General features: G+C 36.3%; 1 protein-coding gene across 1 annotated transcript in view; it reads left to right on the top strand.

Annotated features, from left to right (window-relative positions):
* LOC145669822 (uncharacterized) overlaps nucleotides 1-20395 on the top strand; it is a 382300-nt gene that overhangs the window by 94679 nt on the left and 267226 nt on the right. Inside the window, exons 6-8 of the mRNA XM_081738166.1 lie at nucleotides 5276-5477; nucleotides 12949-13111; nucleotides 17993-18162. Coding sequence (XP_081594292.1) covers nucleotides 5276-5477; nucleotides 12949-13111; nucleotides 17993-18162 — 535 coding nt within the window. The remainder of the gene's footprint in view (nucleotides 1-5275; nucleotides 5478-12948; nucleotides 13112-17992; nucleotides 18163-20395) is intronic.

Here is a 20395-nt window from a genome sequence, read left to right as displayed (position 1 = left end):
AATCCAAATTATTGATTGCTAAGTCATCAACAACCAATTTCTCGATATCCAAATCATCGATACTTAATATATTGATTACTAAATCATTGACAGCCAAACCATAGAACACCAAGTCATGGGCAGCCAATTTATCGACATTCAAATCATCGTTATCTAAAATATCAACGACCTAATCATCGACACACAAATCATCAACTGCCAAGTCTTTGCTAACCAAATCATCAGCAGCCAATTCATGGATGTCTAAATCATTGACAACCAATTCATCAACACTTAAAACATCGACAACTAAATCATAGACGACTAAAAATATAACCAATTCATCGACCCTTATAAAACATCTACGACCAAATCATCTATAGCCAAGTCATCCACAGCCAAATCATCGACACCTAAAACATCGACAGTCAGTTGATCCACAACCAAATCATAGGCACAAATCATCGATAACCAAACCACCAACGATAATAAATTTTTAATTTTAACATTTTCACTGCGTAAGTTGACTTTTCTCAAGGAAAAGAATATTTCTCTAACCAGTGAATGTGGATTATAGTCAATGTTTTAATTGTTTTTTGCCCGTATTTTGGGCTTGTTGAGAGTAGTCGCCAAAGGTGTTCTATGCGAATTTTTTGCATTATTTTGTTTATCGAAAACAATAGAAGTGAGAGGAAAGGCACCACTAGAAGTTCATCCTCGTGCACAGAAAAGCGTATTACCTGGAACTGTCAGGCATGCTTTTGCAGAACAATTAACTTTGGTTAGTTACATACCTAAAAGAAGAAAAGTTGTTACAGTTCTCTATAGTTCTCTCTATTCAGCACCATGAAATGGAATTTTCTGATGATTTTTTGATAATAGTCCATTATTGTAATTCTACGAAACCTGGTGTATACGCACTCGATCAACGTGTGAAATTTTGCAGTTGTCAAAGAGGAACATATCGATGACCTATAGCAATTTTCTGCAACCTAATTGATATATCAGCGTACAACTCCTAATATAATTTTTCGAGAGACAAACAAAACATTTGCTGAAGTACATTCAAGTAAAGCATCAGGTAGAAAATATTTTCTGACAGTATTTGTATCTCAGTTATGTAGATTCAACATTGAGAAGCGCGCAGAAAATGCTTTTGGTCTTCACAAAAAGTACATTATAGGTATTGAAAGCTTTAGATACAGTTGTAATCAAGCAGCAGGAGCAGTGTCCAAAGGAACTACGGAAATGATTGGTTTAAGTTGTCAAAAGTTGCCAAGAAAAGGTCGTTGCTATATGTGTACTAGTGGAAAGGACAGAATATATATGAAGGCATACACAGAATGTTACAAATATACACAGCACATGAGGAGAAATTTACAGAAAAGGTCTGTGCTGGTTTCTTCAAGTAATCAATTCCCACTCGGGAAGAAAGATGATTGTAAATTTTGGTTATGTAGTACAGTTCTGAAAAGATACAAACATGCCAAAAGAATTATATTTTAAAGTAATGTAATCCAAACAAAGTTATACAATGTATTTCCTCCATATGCTAATAAATATTACTATAACTATGTTTTCGAAATAGCAGTAAAAATAGTTGATACTGTCGTTTGACCGATTGACCTCATACCTAATCTAACCTATCCTAACCTCATAAAACATAGAACATATAAATTCTAATAGAAGCTAGAGAGGTTACCTTCAATTAAACAACACATTTATTTATTTATTCGTCATAAAATTTAGCTTAGAATTAAGATAAAAGATAAAAAACTTTGAAACTATACTGCATTCAGATATGGGATTTCATTCATTCATTCATAGAATTATATGAAAGGTAATTAAACAAATGTATTAATCATATGGCCATCATATTTGACAAAAAATTTCAGAAAATAAAACATTTACCCTGGGTTCACTTACTGACCCTCATTAGTGTTTAAGGGATACATGAATTGCATTGGTATGTGAGTGTTAATGTTTCTAGTTCGCTTGAGAGAAAACATAAAAAAAACTATTCCTCATATAAATCTGAGTTAAGAACCACAAACAGTGTAAAAATCATTAATTGCGTATAAAAATAAGCTTTCAGAAAACTCATAAGTAACTTACGTCAGATAGCATTATAAAACACAAATGGTCATATTGTACATTTAAAAATGTAGAAAAACTGGTACCTTATTTTAATAGGGGAAAGTAATGTATTTTTCTACAATACTTTGAAATTTTAAAAAGAAACGTTTAACTCTTATCATTACATAAATAGTATTGCGCTATGAATTTCCCAATTTTCAAGGATAAAACTAGGAAATGTCAGTTAGTCATGTCAAAGTCAAAGAAATACATTGCTTCTATGGCGTCCTATTTTGTTAGGTGCTTATCAAGATGATGCAATAGCTACTTATTTGCATTACTTTGTGGATAGCATTACCTCAATTATGCCTTTCCTAAAGCACAAAACTGCATTATGAAATTAAATTTTTGTCGCGTTTAGAAAGAAATACAAATGCATTTTTACACTGTAGCTACTAATGCTATAGAAAAATCAGATATACGTTAACTATTTTGGAACAATTATAATTTCGGTAAAGCCCATTGCTTTCGCTGCACATATATACATTTTCCCAATCTCTATGTATCTCAAAGATCTTTTCTAACGTGAAAGAAAATATAATGAGATGAAATATTTCGTTAACAGCAAGCAGAGGCGGATACAACTACACATAAGTTGCTGTGTTGATGGGTACGAGTTGTGTTAAATTTTGACATATGCATGTGCTACTTTAACTCCGTAGCATTTTGGAGTAAAGTATTACAATAGTAGTCGTTAAGAGTCCTCATCCAGGCGAAATTAAAATACCGCTAATTTTACAGTAATATCTTCAAATAGATAAAAGATAATTGAAATGTGGAACAAGAGCGCCCTAGACAGTATTATTTTACATGAGATACCGTTATCACGACTCACTTATCTGCTTTCGATTTCGAGCCATTTTGAAAATCGGCATTTATTTTCGCGTTTCTAAACGGCTGAAAACGGAAAGCTACTTAGTGACTTGTGATAACGGTACCTCACGCAAAATTAATATTGTCTAGGGCGCTTTTGTTCCACATTTCAATTATCTTTTATCTATTTGAAGATATCACATAATTACTTTAAAATTAGCGGTATTTTAATTTCGCCAGGATGAGGCATCGTAAGTAAACCATCTGATATGATGAGGAGTGATTTCACTAACACACCATTGGTGTTTTATATACAGTTGCCAAACAATTATTTTTTTATTTATGAACGTCTTCGATTTTTTCTCCATCTAGCCATTCGTTTGCTCCTTCCTGTCCTGTTCTTGTGCACTTTATCACTTTGGTTTTCTTCTTATTTATCTTCATTTTGCATGTTATTTTTTTTTTCGGTTGATCGTTCAAGTTTGAACGTGCATCCTGCAAGTCCTTTTCATTATCCGCTGTAGCAAATTTATATTATTTTACTTAGGGAAATGTTTTTTTGCTGGGTAAACTTCCTGGGACTCAATCCTAAACGTATTCCTTATCGAATCTACGACAAACTTGCATACCAGAAATGAGCACTCTACTGTCAAATCACCGTGCTTTTATATCGTGATTTTTATTCTTAAGTATGAGTACAATTCGCTTCGTAAGATTGGATGGTGGCCCAAACATGAGGGCATTAATTAATTAGTGCATTAATTCAGGCTGCAAACAACGGCTATTTATGTAAAGGTACTAAATAAAAATTACTTTGACAACTGCGTACGTATGCTTAGAATATACGTATAGGGGGCCACGGCGGCTAGTTGGTAGAGCGCTTGCCTTTAGTGCTTGAGGTCCATGTTTTGATCCTCGGTCAAGTAAGTTTCTGGTGGACAACATCGTGACCGTGGGTTTTCTCGCGGTACTCCGGTTTCATCCCATATTCTCATTCTATCAATTTTTTCATCATCTTTCACATGTCTTAATCATCCGTCCTCCTTATCTTACGGGATATAATCGTGGGGCGTTAAACTAAAATATTTCATTTTTATATCTGTAGCCGGGGACGTACGCAGGAATTTATTTTGGAGGGCGTCCAAAGCTTTTTTTCGGGGGGGAGGGAAATTCAACATAAGGATAAATTATATTAAAATTTGTAAAATTACGCCTAAAATTAGACGAAATTTGCAGAAAAGTTGGGATTTCCAGAGGGTCCAGATCTCCAGGATCTATCCTCTGCATACGTCCTTGCATGTAACATACGTTGCAGCTTATAAAAGAACTTGGATGAGTACATATGATCATAGACACTGATTGTAGTGTAGTAGTACAGTATGGAATGAACAGTGATTATATATTTAAGTTGTTTAGTAAAATCAGTGGATTGACTTCATTACTAGGTAATGTTTCAGTTCAAATAATTGATTTTAAATAAATAGACAAATAATTTACTTTTCAAAGAAACTTTATTCAACCGCAGCCTGTTCTGTCAAGTTTCTATTCTTCGTTTCATTAGCCATGTCGTCGACACTTGATAAACATGCACAATATCTTTTACTACATCTTTCTCTAAGCCATTTTAATATTGAGCAGGGCAGACAGTTTTTCCCTGAGCGGACAGATGATGTATATACAAATATGGGGGTCATTGTTTTAAGCGCAGGAGTAACAGACCGAAAGTCAGTCGCAAATTTCGACTAGAGTCTGTCTATTTCAGATGTGTCCTCGGAAAATATGAGGAACATACTGGCCCCACTCGCTGATGGGAAACCCTACCTTTGCTTAGGGAAAAAGAAGTGAATGACTTCAGCTGTGTTGCCAATTTGTCATTCAATCGTTTGGCCTTGACAAGTGAAGATCGTAGGCTACTTAAAATGGATAACAAGATAGAGGACAGCGAAGTCCGTAAAATAATTCATTGTGGCAACGCTTCTGCATCCAACAATTGAAAGATCTCGGCTGCAGCAACTTGTCCCTTCTGTTCCGGGGAAGGTACGGGAAATCACATATTGACAGCAGCGCCAGAAGAGGCACAGTTCAAATAGAAAGGTTGTAGTTAGAATCAACGCATAAGCGAATAAAAAAATAATCAGTAGAAATGTCCATTGTAACATTATTTCAATATGTATAGTATTAATTATTATAGAGAAGACCTTTCTTGAATAGATACAAATTACAATTATTACGCGCTAAAAACTGACAATTTAAAACCTATTATGATTTAGGACACTCTGATTTTGTAGAGGAGTGTTTTTTTATACTATGATTATTTTTTTAAATTATATTATTCTTTGTTTCATAGCTGTGGGAATGATTGCCTTGGATACCCGATTAGGATGTTTAGACAAAAATTTATCTTCTGCGTCTGCTGCACACCAAATCATAAAACACATGATGACCTTCTTCCATACGGTAGCCATTGTGGAACTTCGGCGGCCATTTTGGAGGTTCTTCAGTACACCAACGTTCAAGAAGTACATCGAGGCTTTGGATCTTTTTAGAGAGTAAGTCTGCTATATAAAGACTATAATGTGCAGTATAATGATTCAATGATCCACCCTGACGTAAAATCTCTAAGTTGAACTTAATGAGAAATCATTAAGAAATCACTTTTCAAAACTTAACATAGGTATAGTATCCTAGAAATACTGCATTACTCTTTTATAACTATTATTTAAAACATTGCGGTTTTATAATTATTATACTGTAGAAATAAAACAGTTCCTTTAAATGTTATTATATTGTAGATATAAAACAGTGACTTTTAATAACTATTGTATTGCAGAGATAAAACAGTGCCCTTCTAAAGTTATTATTTTGCAGAGATAAAGCGATTATGTGCGGTTTGCCACTCTATCATTTGTTCTCGATATTGGTGTTGTTAGCCTCTCATAATTGTGAAGATTGACAGAAAATCGACTTATGAGCTAAGAGTTGCCAGATGACAGTATTATAACGATCAAATCCATTATACTTATAAACGGAATACATACAGATGACGCCCAGCACGTTATTTAATTACTGCTATCGGCTGTTAACATCACAGTTATATTCATTAAATTGACTCTAAGTAGTCGAGGTAATCAATTTCTGTGCTTAGAATCCCGCCAAATGAATTTCCAAATTAATATGGTGTACAATTTGTGAATGTGTATGAGTGTATAGCTAACGTTAAGTCTAGTACAGTTTGTGTGTGTTTGATAAGTGTGTAGCCAACGTTGAGTTGGTACAGTTTGTGAGTATTTGAATGTGTAGCCAACGTTGTCTTGTACAGTTTGTGTGTATTTGAATGTGTAGCCAACGTTAAGTCTAGTACAGTTTTTGTGTGTTTGAATATGTAGCCAATGTTGACTCTAGTACAGCTTGTGTGTGTTTAAATGTGTAGTCAACATTCAGTCTAGGTATATCATCAGGACCACTCGTAAAAGGGGTGGGGCAATCTCGACAAATGTCAGGAGCCCAGACCTTTGGGAAGGAAGTGTGATAAAAATTATCTTTTATTTTCTTCGTAACGTCTCTAGACATTAAATGAAACAAAATTAGATTCAACGATCATTTGAACACCCTCTGATAACAAGAATAACGTTACTCCCTTAATAAATACGATAATTTAGCGACTTTTGTATTGCTGGCTATTTTCAAGCGAGTCGGTGAGCGTGATGAAGGTGGCAAGTGTGTTGGGTGTGTCGCAAGGGATAGTGTTCAAAGCGATGACCGTCTACAGAACTCGCGGCAAAACAACATAGACCAAGAGGAATATTGGTCGGTAGAAAACCATCAGTGACAGGTCTCGCTGACGATTACAGCGGAATATGAATTAACACCCTTGTGCCGCTGCGGTGGAAGTAACGGAAGAATTCAAGCAGCCCATCTCGACAATCACCGCTGCGAGCTATACCACATTGGTATACGAGGTCAAGTTATAATGGCGAAACTGCTGATAAGGAAAATAATGCTTTAGCACGACGATAATAGTGCTACGAACATGCAGTATGTACCGCTGATGACAAAATGTGATAGTTGTCGGATGAGCAATCATTTGCCTTATTTCAAACCACAGGCTGTTATGTATGTCAGATTCCCAACCTTGAAATATGCCGGTTACTGTATCCGTGTGTGGACAACAATATTCTGTTTTTCGGTTGATCTCATGCTGACGCTTACTGGGTGCATCACTATCCATGATTATATAATCACTTTTGCAGTCCATATGCATCCCATGGTCGAGATGTTGTCTCCGAGCAATGACGTCATATTACATTTACACACTCATTCACAGTGATACACTCATTCACATAGCTAAAGTTGTTGAGGTGTGGCCTTTAGGAACACTGGGACGAAATTGAATATCTCTTCTGGCTCGCCGGACCTGAACAGTGAACAATATTGAACATTTGTGGTTCTGGCCTGCCGAATCCCTGGACCTTCACAGTTAACATTTGTGGCTCATTTTGAAGCCACAACTCCTACACAGATTTCAGCCTCCATCTTCTCTGAAGCAACTGGGTGACTCAGCGCACACTATGAAACGGTGTATTATCCCACTCGCTATTATTCTTGACCTCTATCACCCTACTGTACGTCACGTATGAGGGCAAAACCTGGTACAACCACATCAATCTGATAATTTACACCTGGGGCTAATTGTGCCATAAGAAACAAGTATAGTGAAAATTCAAGGAAAAAGCGGCAAAGTTTCGGACATACTCTATTTATGAGTTTCACCTTTTTGCCTCATACTTACGAGTGTAATGACTGTGCGACTTTTAAGACATAATGGCTTCCTAAGGATTGTAGGGCCCAAAAAGAAGAATATCTAATACTTGTCACATAGAAATATATAATCAAGAAACGCAATACATGAATGGAAGAACTAATGCAATATAGTGTTGTAAAGTTGCCATAAACAGTTGAAAACTTTGCACCGTCATCTGGTGATCAAATAAAGCAAATATTTTATAAAGTATGTTAAATTGACAATCCTCAATGAAGTCAAATCTCTTTGAAATACTTACCCATAAAACCATGTAATTGTTATTGGCGTAAGTAGGTTATATTGCCAGGGAACGCCATGGCCCTTACTTCTGAGAATTGAAAGAAACTTCCAGTGAACTTCTTTTTCTATTCTAGGGGAGGCAACGTTGTTGGTCTGGCCAAACTTAGTTCCCCTCTAGTTGAAACGAGCGTTATCAAAACCTCTACCATCCGACTCGATTGACGTTTCAGTGTTTTTGTGTTTGTCCGTACGTTTTCTCCATGATATCTCTCGTAAAACTTATCCGGTTTTACCGAACTTGGCACGTGCCTTCCTTGAACATGCAGAAATATCCTTTTTGCTCGGAGTTGCAATCCATCAAGTACAAGGGGCCAAAGAGTGTAACATACACACCGCATGTCGCAAGTTTGTACATGCAAGATAATTTTCCAATATATATATATACTATGTGATCAAAAGTATCCGGGCACCTGGCTGAAAATGACTTACAAGTTTGTGGCGTCCTCCATCGGTACTACTGGAATTCAATATGTTGTTGGCCCACCCTTAGCCTTGATGACAGCTTCCACTCTCGCAGGCATACTTTCAATCAGGTGCTGGAAGGTTTCTTGGGGAATGGCAGTCCATTCTTCACGGAGTGTTGAACTGAGGATAGGTATCGATGTAGGTCGGTGAGGCCTGGCACGAAGTCTGCGTTAAAAAACACCCCAAAGGTGTTCTATAGGATTCAAGTCAGGATTATGTGCAGGGCAGCCCATTACAGGGATATTATGGTCGTGTAACCAATCCGTCACAGGCCATGCAGTATGAACAGGTGCTCGATCGTGTTCCCCGATCACCATCCCCGAATTGCTCTTCAACAGTGGGAAGCAAGAAGGTGCTTAAAACATCAATGTAGGCCTGCGCTGTGAGAGTGCTACAACAAGGGGTGCAAGCCTCCTCCAAGAAAAACACGACCACACCATAACACCACCACCTCCGAATTTTACTGTTGGCACTACACACGCTGACAGATGACGTTCACCGTGCATTCGCCATACTCACACCCTGCCATCGGATCGCCACATTGTGTACCGTGATTCGTCATTCCACACAACGTTTTTCCACTGTTCAATCGTCCAATGTTTACGCTCCTTACACCAAGCGAGGCGTCGTTTGGCATTTACTTGCGTGATTTGTGGCTTATGAGCAGCCGCTCGACCATGAAATCCAAGTTTTCTCACCTCACCCCTGTCATAGTATTTGGAGTGGATCCTGATGTAGTTTGGAATTCCTGTGTGATGGGTTGGATAGATGTCTGCCTATCGCACTTTACGACCCTCTTCCACTGACAGCGGTCTTTGTCAGTCAACAGACGAGGTCAGCCTGTACGCTTTTGTGCTGTACGTTCCTTCGTTTCCACTTCACTATCACATTAGACACAGTGGACCTAGGGATGCTTAGGAGTGTGGAAATCTCGCGTACAGACTTCTGACACAAGTGACACCTAATTACCTGACCACGTTCGAAGTCCGTGAGTTCCGCGGAGCGCCCCATTCTGCTTTCTCACGATGTCTAATGACTACTGAGGTCGCTGATAATGAATACCTGGCAGTAGGTGGCAGCACAATACACCTAATATGAAAAACGTATGTTTTTGGGGGTGTCCGGCTACTTTGATCACACACACATATATATCACGTAAAACATACAATTTTGACAAAACGTAATATATATGGCATTATGAATATCCCCACAGCTGAAATCTAACGTAAGAAGGAAAATGAATTCAATCAATCAATTTTGAAAAAAGAAAAAAGCTTCTCCAGAACCCCCCCCCCATACAAAATTAAAATCAGCAAAGAATAAATTACTGGTATTCGTTTCTATGGGGCTGCTTAAAGCAAGAGGTATACAAGAACAATCCTCGAACTATACAAGACCTGGAAACAAACATTCACAATGATACTAAGAATATTAACACTACTTCTCAGTAAAGTTGCTGACAACATGGCGAAACGTGTGAAGCTCTGTTTGAATCAAAACGGAGGCCACTTCCAACATCTGCTATAGAACTTACAATTTACTTCATGATGAATAGCAGTGTTGCAGGGTGCATGTAAGTAAAAGTTTTATCATTATAATTTCAAAGTTTCTTTTTCATTGTTTTCAGGAATTGTTGCATAATGTAGACATATCCTTAACACAGCTTTTGATGCAGTGAAACATCAGCAGTGTTGCCAATTCAGAATGTTAATTTATGAAAACTACGATTTCCCTAGTTACCCCTTACAGAGGCCTCATCCGATTGGTTATCAGTGGAAATGTAAAATTCTTTTTTTCACTCCACAGTTTCCAAGCAACTCCAACTATACAAACTGAAAATTAAGACAGAACATCCATACGTATGAGTTATGAGTCAATTTACGTGATTTGTAAAAGAAATTGATTTGCACTTTCGGTTACATCTTGCAACACTGTGTGGTTCCTAGTCTAGTTGCTTCCTAGTTTAAAAATAGATGTATGAACAAGGCTTCATTTTGGTATTACCATTATTTGTGTACCGCTTCCAGTTCAAAAGTTCTACTATCCCAAACCCCGGCTTGCATTGAATATTGGACACCCTGTAGAATGAGTTGAGAACGAGAGAGTGAATCTGTATCCCCCAAATTTAAAAAGTATCTTCTATTATGACCTTCGTATATATTATTCGATTTTAACACAATAAGATGCATGTATTTATTAATTTTTCGACATAATTTCCACTCGTGCAGTTTAAGTCAATCGAATATGCGAGGAACCCCCTAACAGCTCCCTCGCCGAAGATTTAAATAAAAATTCTATGCTAACTTTCGTAAACCAAAACACAATTTCGTCTAATATAGTCTGATCTTTTTTAAAATTTCTGATCATCTAAATTTCTTAGTGGCGCGCTTGAATATCTGGAATAACGGGAGCTACAGCTGCATGAAACTTGTCTCATAAATCGGATCGTCAGTAAATAGTGGGGTCACATACATGTGATCCTTTATAAAACCTTAAAGAAGAAAATACTCTTTAAAAAAATATGGTTAAGTCGGTTCACTGTGGAAATCACGTCAAACAAGCCTTGTCATCCGGTCCAGGTAGGCCAATCCAGCACTTTCGGGTTGCATAATTCAACTACCCTAATATCACAGTTACATAGTAGGCATATGCGTATCATGTTCTCTTAGGTAAATGGGAATGTGCCCAGTATGTGCCTTACGTACTTATGAGAGAGAAATCACATGGATGGCAAGTTATAGTCACAGTCTATGTCCGCATCTAGGCACATGCCTGACATTACCTGGGGAACGTGCCTAGTATGTTCTAGGTATTAGGGATGCACACGAGACAAAATTTGAGGCTATCTCGACTCGAAATGTGCTGTAAAAGTGATGTCTTGACTCGAAAAATGTATTTTTCTCTATTGGAAGAACTGTGTCTAGACTCGAATTTTATCAGAAAAATTTTGTCTTGACTCGTGTCTTGCGGATACCTACTATGAATGTTTTCGACAGAAGCGAATATCGTCTACAGCACTTTACGTTCATTCCAGTCACGTATAGAGTATGTGTTTGGGCTGTTTAATACACGCTACGCATGTACCTGGCATGCACTTTAAGCACCTCAAGTATCTCAAAGGAATATACCTGGCACTTGTCAAATGTACCCCTATATGACGTACTCCCATAAATAAGCAGTGTTGATGAAATTGATAATTTTGAGTACGTTCTTATTCTTTATCCCTAACAACGTACATAATTAACTGATCACATGTGTATGAAAGATTCATCTTATTTTCTATTCATAAGAAAATTAAGATGAATCTTTTATACATATGTGATCAGTTAATTATTTACGTATGTTAGGGATAAAGAATAAGAACGTACTCAAAATTATTAATTTCATCAAGAGTAGTGATTATGTAAGGCAAGGGATCCGGGTGTTTGAGATGTGTGTAGAAACTGCGTACCTGCAATTGAGTGCAAGAGTAGTTAAAGTTGACACTGCAAAAATAAAACAGAAACAACGGCGCAAAGTCCATTCAGTGTGTCTTCAACGGCCCCAAATAAAATTTTGCCATCGCATTTCATCAACTCAAAAAATAAGTGGGACACCTAACATACCGTATACGTACATAACTACTGCATTCACAAAGTGGAGCAGAAAGCGCGAGAAACCGTTGCATGTTACTGCGCATGAGCAAATGCAAACAGCTCACTGTCATTCATGCGTCGCTGCAGACATCAATTGTGTGTCATAAGTATCTGAAAAAGTATGCACCTAAAGGACGTACCTAGAACGTGAAAGATATATGTCCCAAGTGACGACATAAAAAACAAATGACTATCACAGTGCGAAACTGAGCCAGGTATATAAATGCTACATTTGTGGTACATAGTCGCAAATATCAATTAGTTGTAACAAGCACCTAAAACTTTAGATAGCTAAAGTACATACCTAGCACATGAATATCTTATGTACCAAGTGTCAGGTACCCAAAAGGTAGCTGGAACACCTAAATGGCACATGCCTAGCACATCTTGTGCTCTTAGGGTATCTCCATAAGAAGTTATGCCAGTGAGGTGGCAGTGTTGCCAAATAAAGTTATCTAGTTCATAGTATAGTTGTGTAAAAAGCCATACTGCAACATATCCAGAAAATCAACTCCTGTTACACTTACTGTATTTCAGCGAAAATTATCGACCGTTGGCAGCGTTAACTGAAAATAAAGCAAATAATGAATAATTGTTAGGTCTTTTTGTCCTTTGAAATTAGAATCTCTTTTCAGCGCGGAGGCTACGTAAGACGCAAACACCTCCAATGCTCTCCCACCGGGATCGAACCAGGGACTCAACGCCAAAAACACATACACACACTAGCCATTTGACCAACAGAAGGACTAATAATTGATAAGTAATAGCATTTATCAAATATTGTATTTAAATCTGTATTTTGTTTTCTGTTTTTTAAAGAGTATGTCTTCAGCACATCATGGAAGCCATGAATCGTATGAAGAACAACCCAATGAAGAGTGAGGAAGATTACAGTATTTTGGAAAGGCTTCTGGCCAGAAACCCAGACCCAAAAGTAGCTGTTGTGATGGCATTGGATATGTTCCTTGTAGGCGTTGACACGGTAAGAAACACTTCTCTTGTTGTTGTGCTATTTTGCATTAAGAACTTATTCAGTTTGCCATATTATAATTAGTAATGTGGACCCTCAATAACTCTAAGAGCAAACTGTGCCACACTAAGTATATCTCAGTAGGCCGACAGAAACGTAAAGCTAAGCCAGATGGCAAACCTGAGAAAATAAATAAAAGAGGATAAGAATATATATAAGGTAACTATAGATATGTACGCCAGTGCAGCTAAATACGCCAAGTGTTCAGTGCTTGGACGTTTCCGACGAAATCCGCTGGAATGTGCCTCCAATATGTGCCACGGTCTTGGATAAGTCCGATTTGACGAACACTCCGGGAGACAGCGCTGAGACTGCCACTCCATGCAGTGTTGTTTGCTTCGGTAAGGTTCCGAGGAAAGACGCTATTATTTCAATAGATATAATAAGCCGTTATTAGTACTGTGCTAACTCAGATCATTGCCGATTGATTACAGCAATGTACGCATTATTTCATACCCATCTAGGAACACTTTGTTTTGTAAGTATAGTTTCAGTATTTGTGATACCATGGTTACTAAATCAATACCAAGCATCGTGCAGCGAAGTACGCCAAGGCTTGTGCAAGACTGACTGCAGAAGACAAAAATGTTTTCATTTCTCCCACATGTTCCATGTAATATCGTGTAGTTTTCTTAAGTCACAATACAGTGACACTATTTGTTTATCTTATGAACTAAACTTTTCAGTTTGGAACTTTATTTTAACTTTGGAATTATCGTTTTTACATTTTATCTTTTTATCTTCATCTTGCACTTTGGTTATTCTTTTTTTTTTTTTTTTGCTTCAGCATGTTGTATAGTAATACTTGATTTCTTGTAATACAGACGATGTAGCAGTAGCAAGATTTATTACATGTTTCTAGTAGTATCCTAGACGGCGTAATTACCTGCACATGTTGGTAAATACGCCACTTTGTAACTTTTGTTTTTCTTTTACCATGGGTACAAAACAGAAGTGAGTGGCATCATTGCCATATTTCTTTCTACACACGGAAAAGGCTACTCTGCAACGAACATGTCTTGTTCTTTGTGTTTCACGAAAATTAAGGTCATAAAAAGTCCAACACTCTTAATGTGGGGTATTTACTGCAATTACCCTATATAGTGTATATGTAGCTAGAATGATAGATAGAATAAATACTTGGCTGAGAAAAATGATTGTGTGAATTAAAATGAATGCTTTTGTGGGTAGAAGTCAAACGTTGTAAGGTCAGATTCATAAGCTCTTCTAGGGAAAACCCTATGATTCATTTAGATAAAGCAATTATTTACCAAGGCAGTACTTCAGTAGTCAGAGCTTGCTTCCACTTATGGATACTGACAAGGGACATCACCCAGTTGTCCTGCTCCAATTTCAATGAAATTTTCATTGCTGATAGAGGACATGTATTCATTACTTGTGATGACAGAAATTTTTGCCATCGTGCATGTTTTCTAATTTTTAATAATTTTTAAAGGTTGTGATGTGGTTAATAGAGATTACTGCAGAAGTCCCTTACTACCCTTTGTAAACGGAGTGTTAATGAAAGAACAACCATGTAGATACGTTTAGGGCCTACGGGAAGTCGTATGGTACGTATGACCTTGACGTCAGCCATCTTGAAATCCGCCATTTTGAATTAAGGTCAAGTTTTTTAAATGGGAATAGGGTAATATGATACATAATTTCGGGCTAGAATTTAATTAGGAAGACAATGGTGAAGTTAGTTTTAAGATGCGCTGATTTGGTGAAAAGTTACAGGCATATTAATTGTTTATACTTACTATGTGCCTAAGTCCCTTACCTCCGCTTCTAACCTGCGTTTTAATGATAACAAGTGGATAAAGGTTTCGGTAATACATATTATGCCTGGAGGGAAGTGATACGATAAGAGTATCATTGACGGCAGCCATCTTGAAATTCGCCATTTTGAATTAAAGTGAAGTTTTGAAAACTGAAAACCATAGCATGTGGCACCAAATTTTAATAGTAAATTTTCCCCAAAATCCAATGGTATGCTTATTTTTGTTCTATAGTTAACCAGTATGAATTTATGACTCTTCTAATGTGCACGAAACGTCCATTATTCGATCTTTCAAATTGGCAACACTTCTAAATTTCATCGCATGTTTTAAGATTCCAACTGGCACTTTGCAATTGTTTCCATGGCTCATGTTTTCTAAATTTATTAAATCTTTTTAAGAGTTGCGATTTGTCAGTTCATGAATAGTGTTGGGATAAGCATCCAGCAATCTTTCTGAATTTTGAAGACTTACCATGTAATTATTAATTTCATAGGCAGTGTAATTATTTATTTTAACCCAGAGTACATGAGAAATCTATGGACCTATGTGATGTAAAGAAATACAAATGAAATTATAAGAAATTGGTGTAACACGAACTCACAATTATCATGAAATGTAGCCTACATGTTGCGCAAACGATGAACAGTATTTTTTTAAAAATAAATACAACTTTACAACTTTAAAGGAACAGCAGCAATGATAGGAAATATCAAAGAGACGTAATATGACTGTTCCCAACACACTGTTTGTACCATGAACAAAATATGAAAACAGGTAAATTGTTTATAAAAAGGCGTAACTTAATCGAGTTCCCGATCAATACTGATTATAAATCTTACAAACATGAACCATCGACAACAATCACTAGAAAACGAATGACGTTTTTTGTCTGACTAGCTAAAATATTGCCATAGAAAATAAATAAATAAATATACAATAAACAAATAAATATAAAACAAAACAGAAGACCATTGATTTACACAACAATCCTATTTCGTTTCCTTTTTTGAAGTGAATTTTCAACTTATTTCTCGTCTCATCTACTGTCCATTACAAGCTACGTCTCCGGTATTACCTGAATGCAAAGTTGGAGTTCTTTCGTTCTGCGATAATTCATGTCAGTAAACGAGTTTTTGAATTGCAGGTATAGGAAATAAATAATTACATTGCCTATGAAATTAATAATTACATAGCAAGTCTTCAAAATTCAGAAAGATTGCTGGATGCTTATCCTAACACTATTCATGAACTGACAAATCGCAACTCTTAAAAAATGTAATAAATTTAGAAATTCATGAGCCATGGAAACAATTGCAAAGTTCCAGTTGGAATCTTAAAACATACGGTGAAAATTAGGAGTGTTGCCAATTTGAAAGATCGAATAATGGACGTTTCGTGCACATTAGAAGAGTCATAAATTCATACTGGTTAACTATAGAACAAAAATAAGCATACCATTGGCTTTTGGGGAAAAATTACTATTAAAATTTGGTGCCACATGCTGTGGTTTTCAGGTTTCAAAACTTTACTTTAATTCAAAATGGCGAATTTCAAGATGGCTGCCGTCAATGATACCCTTATCGTATCACTTCCCTCTAGGCATAATATGTATTACCGAAACCTTTATCCACTTATTATCATTAATACGCGGGTTAGAAGCGGAGGTAAGGGACTTAGGCACATAGTAAGTATAAACAATTAATATGCCTGTAACTTTTCACCAAATCAGCGCATCTTAAAACTAACTTCACCATTGTCTTCCTGATTAAATTCTAGCCCGAAATTATGTATCATATTACCCTATTCCCATTTAAAAAACTTGACCTTAATTCAAAATGGCGGATTTCAAGATGGCTGTCGTCAAGGTCATACATACCATACGACTTCCCCCTAGGCCCTATACGTATCTACATGGTTGTTCTTTCATTAATACTCCATTTACAAAGGGTAGTAAAGGACCTCTGCAATAATCTCTATTAACCACATCACAACCTTTAAAAATTATTAAAAAATAGAAAACATGCACGATGGCAAAAATTTCTGTCATCACAAGTAATGAATACATGTCCTCTATCAGCAATAAAAATTTCATTAAAATCGGAGCCGGACAATTGGGTGAGTCCTTAATCCACAACTAGGTTGTATTTACTTGGATCTTCTACTTTAGCTTTTATTAATGTAAGAATCTAAATTTAGAATTAATCTAGCCTAACTTCCTAGTATCAATGTTAAATTTAACTAACATAATGAGATTACGGTAAACAAAGTTACTTACTTGGATCTTCTACTTTAGCTTTTAGTAATGTAAGAATCTAAATTTAGAATTAATCTAGCCTAACTTCCTAGTATCAATGTTAAATTTAACTAACATAATGAGATTACGGTAAACAAAGTTACTTACTTGGATCTTCTACTTTAGCTTTTATTAATGTAAGAATCTAAATTTAGAATTAATTTAGTCTAACTTCCTAGTAACAATGTTAAATTTAACTATCATGATTAGACCACAGTAAACAAAGCTACTTTACAACGTAAAACTTATTTTCCGTAGCCATTTTCCTGAGCTGCGTACGAACTTATCTTTCTAACTGCACTATCTCGTTGTTCTATACGAAAGATTTCCCGGTATTTTATAGTTTATATTTCTGAGGAGAGATTGTATTTCGAGGTTATCGAATGTATGTGATTTAATGGGACATTAATTTATTTGAATAATGTATCAACACAGATATTTAATTTAGTGGTACAACTTCTGTTCCGAAATGAGAAAGTGCAAATGCACTGGATTACATAAACCAGTTATGCTGGATTACAATACAATATAATAATTTCGTATTGTACTGAAAATCTTCATTTGAATATATGATTTCTTTGTAATAATAAGGAACACTGTAAGTTCCAAAGTTGTCGGAAGAGCGAGAGAGAGCCTGAACGAGACTGGATCTACCTTTGGGTTACAGAACATGAGGTTACCTTGTAAAATATGTTATAGTTTATTAGAATTATAAAGATTATTACATTTTAATTACTTGTAATTATTTATTTCCAGACTTCAATCACGTTGTGCTCTCTTTTGAACTATATGTCCAAAAATCCAGATAAACAAGAGAAATTGTTCCAGGAAGTGAAACAGGCACTTCCAAATCCTGACACACCTTTCAATGCTCAACTATTGGAAGAGTTTCCCTACCTCAGAGCATGCATTAAAGAAACACTAAGGTAAGTATTATTTACATATTTAATTTCTTTCTAGAAACATGGTAATATCAATACTTAGCAATCTTCTGTATTCATCACACTCTATTGGTTATATGTGCAGTAAAATGTATTGGCCCTATCCACTCTAATAACTGAAATTCTAGAAATGACTGCCTTCAGTAATCGAAAATTACAATGTGTCTTTTCATTCATGAGCAAGAAAGGACTAATTGAGTAAGGAATGCAATTAATGCAATTAATTAAAGGAATGCAACGTACTACGCATATAAAGGGATCACGCTTTCGTGATTTTACTAGCAAAAGTATTCGCACATATGTTTGATCTATGTACCCTAAATCAAAAAACATGACTATTCATTGCCTGCTGTAAAAATATCGAAAGCAAATTTATATGTATATATAAAAGATTTAGGCAATTTATATGATGCCGGATAATTTTGATTCAACTTTCATTACCTTAGTCTATATAATTTTACACAAAAACGAACAAAATATGTGATCATTCTCATTATTTCTTGTATTGAGCCATTTAGTAGCCTACACGTTTACATATAAAAGCTTGTTCTTAAGATAAGTATATATTTTAAGCAGTGGCGTATTTATGGGGGGCTTTCGGGGTTAAGCACCCCGAAATCTTACTTACTATAGTAAAGTATATGAAATATCTTGTAGAATTTTCACATTTTCAGGCATGCTCCCCCGAAAGTTAGCAAAGCCCCCCCCGAAACAAAATCGTAAATACGCCACTGTTTTTAAGCATAATTTATATTCTACTTGCACTATGTAAAAGTCAGATATCTTCCGCCATCTATTGGGAATTTCCATGTATATTTTCTCTTGTACTAATTGAACCTAGTGTTCCCAATTACTAGTGAATTCTGTCTACAGAAATTGACAAATAATATTAGACTTTGGTTGCTGCACCCTTCCTTAACCTTACTCTTAACTGGAATAATTGTAGAGTCCCTCTCCTGTTTCATTTCTTTCGCCTAAACCATATTTGTCTACAACATTACCTTTCTGCTTTCTCCCGCAATTGCATTGAATTCTTCTATTACAATTACATATGCACCCCTCTTTTTTCATGTCTATAATTTCTTTTCCTTTTTGATAATTTTCCTCTACTTTTTCAATTGTATGCGAAGTCGTCGGTGCGTATGTCTGTATCAGTACTAGATTCTTCTTTTTTACTTTAAGCCTTAACATCATAACTCTATCATCAACACATTGTACTTCCGCTACCTTCTCTTTTAAGCGCTTATCAAAAATTATTCCTATACTGTTATGACCTAAGTAAAATATCCTATATCCTTCGCTGTTCAACACCCCACGAATTCCCGTCTAACTTCACAAACTACTACCAAATCCAGATTGTTTTGCTACATTTTGTCTTTAAGATTTTCTAATTTCTCTCCCTAACAGGGTGCGTACGTTCCATGTCCCTGACCTAAACCTTTTGGTCTTGCATGTTTTTTCTTCCCTACATTGTTACTTTCTCGTCCAATAGTCCTTCCCAAGCCATTCCCCTCCCCGAGATACGTACGGGGGGATATTTTACCTCCAGAGCTATATTTTGACCTGTGAAACACTATTGTTCATATATTCTCTTTCTTGCTGTCAGCAAACTAGGGAAAATAGAGTGGTGGTTTCCCGTTGCCTTCCACCCTGCAGTATCCCAGCCGTTAAAGTCACTCTGATCACGCCTTGGACTAATGTCCAAGTTGCCGTACCAATCACTATGATGTCCGCCAACTTGGCTACTGGAGAACTGCTGCCTTCTCCCAGAACACTCTTCGTCTGGCTACTCCATTTAGACCAATTTGGCAGGGGTAGCCCTCCTGGTAGTGGACTACCGCCCATATAGCTCTAAACTTTACTGTAGCACGCAATCCTTCCCACCCGACACATAAGTGTCTTCGTAAAGGCGGTGTTTATCGGGAAGGATTAAATACAAAGATCATTTAATAAAAACCTCATAATTTCCTATCATAGTCCCTATAGCCCCTATAATACATGTAAAAATATATACGTTAAATTTCTTAACACATCTAATTAATTCATCAAGATTCACACAATTACATATTATCGTTATACTCAATTTGAATAAATAAGTTAAATGCTATTTAATATGCTCGAATCATAAATTTGTTTGTGCCAATGCTGTGACTGTGTGTTACTGTACATTACTAACTTTACTCTCAAATCTACCACAACGTAAATAGTCTGCAACATT

This window comes from Thermobia domestica, chromosome 14 (assembly GCF_964235325.1).
Source record: "Thermobia domestica chromosome 14, izTheDome1.hap1.1, whole genome shotgun sequence".
In the NCBI taxonomy this organism is placed as follows: domain Eukaryota; kingdom Metazoa; phylum Arthropoda; class Insecta; order Zygentoma; family Lepismatidae; genus Thermobia; species Thermobia domestica.
This window is presented reverse-complemented; position numbering and strand designations above follow the sequence as displayed.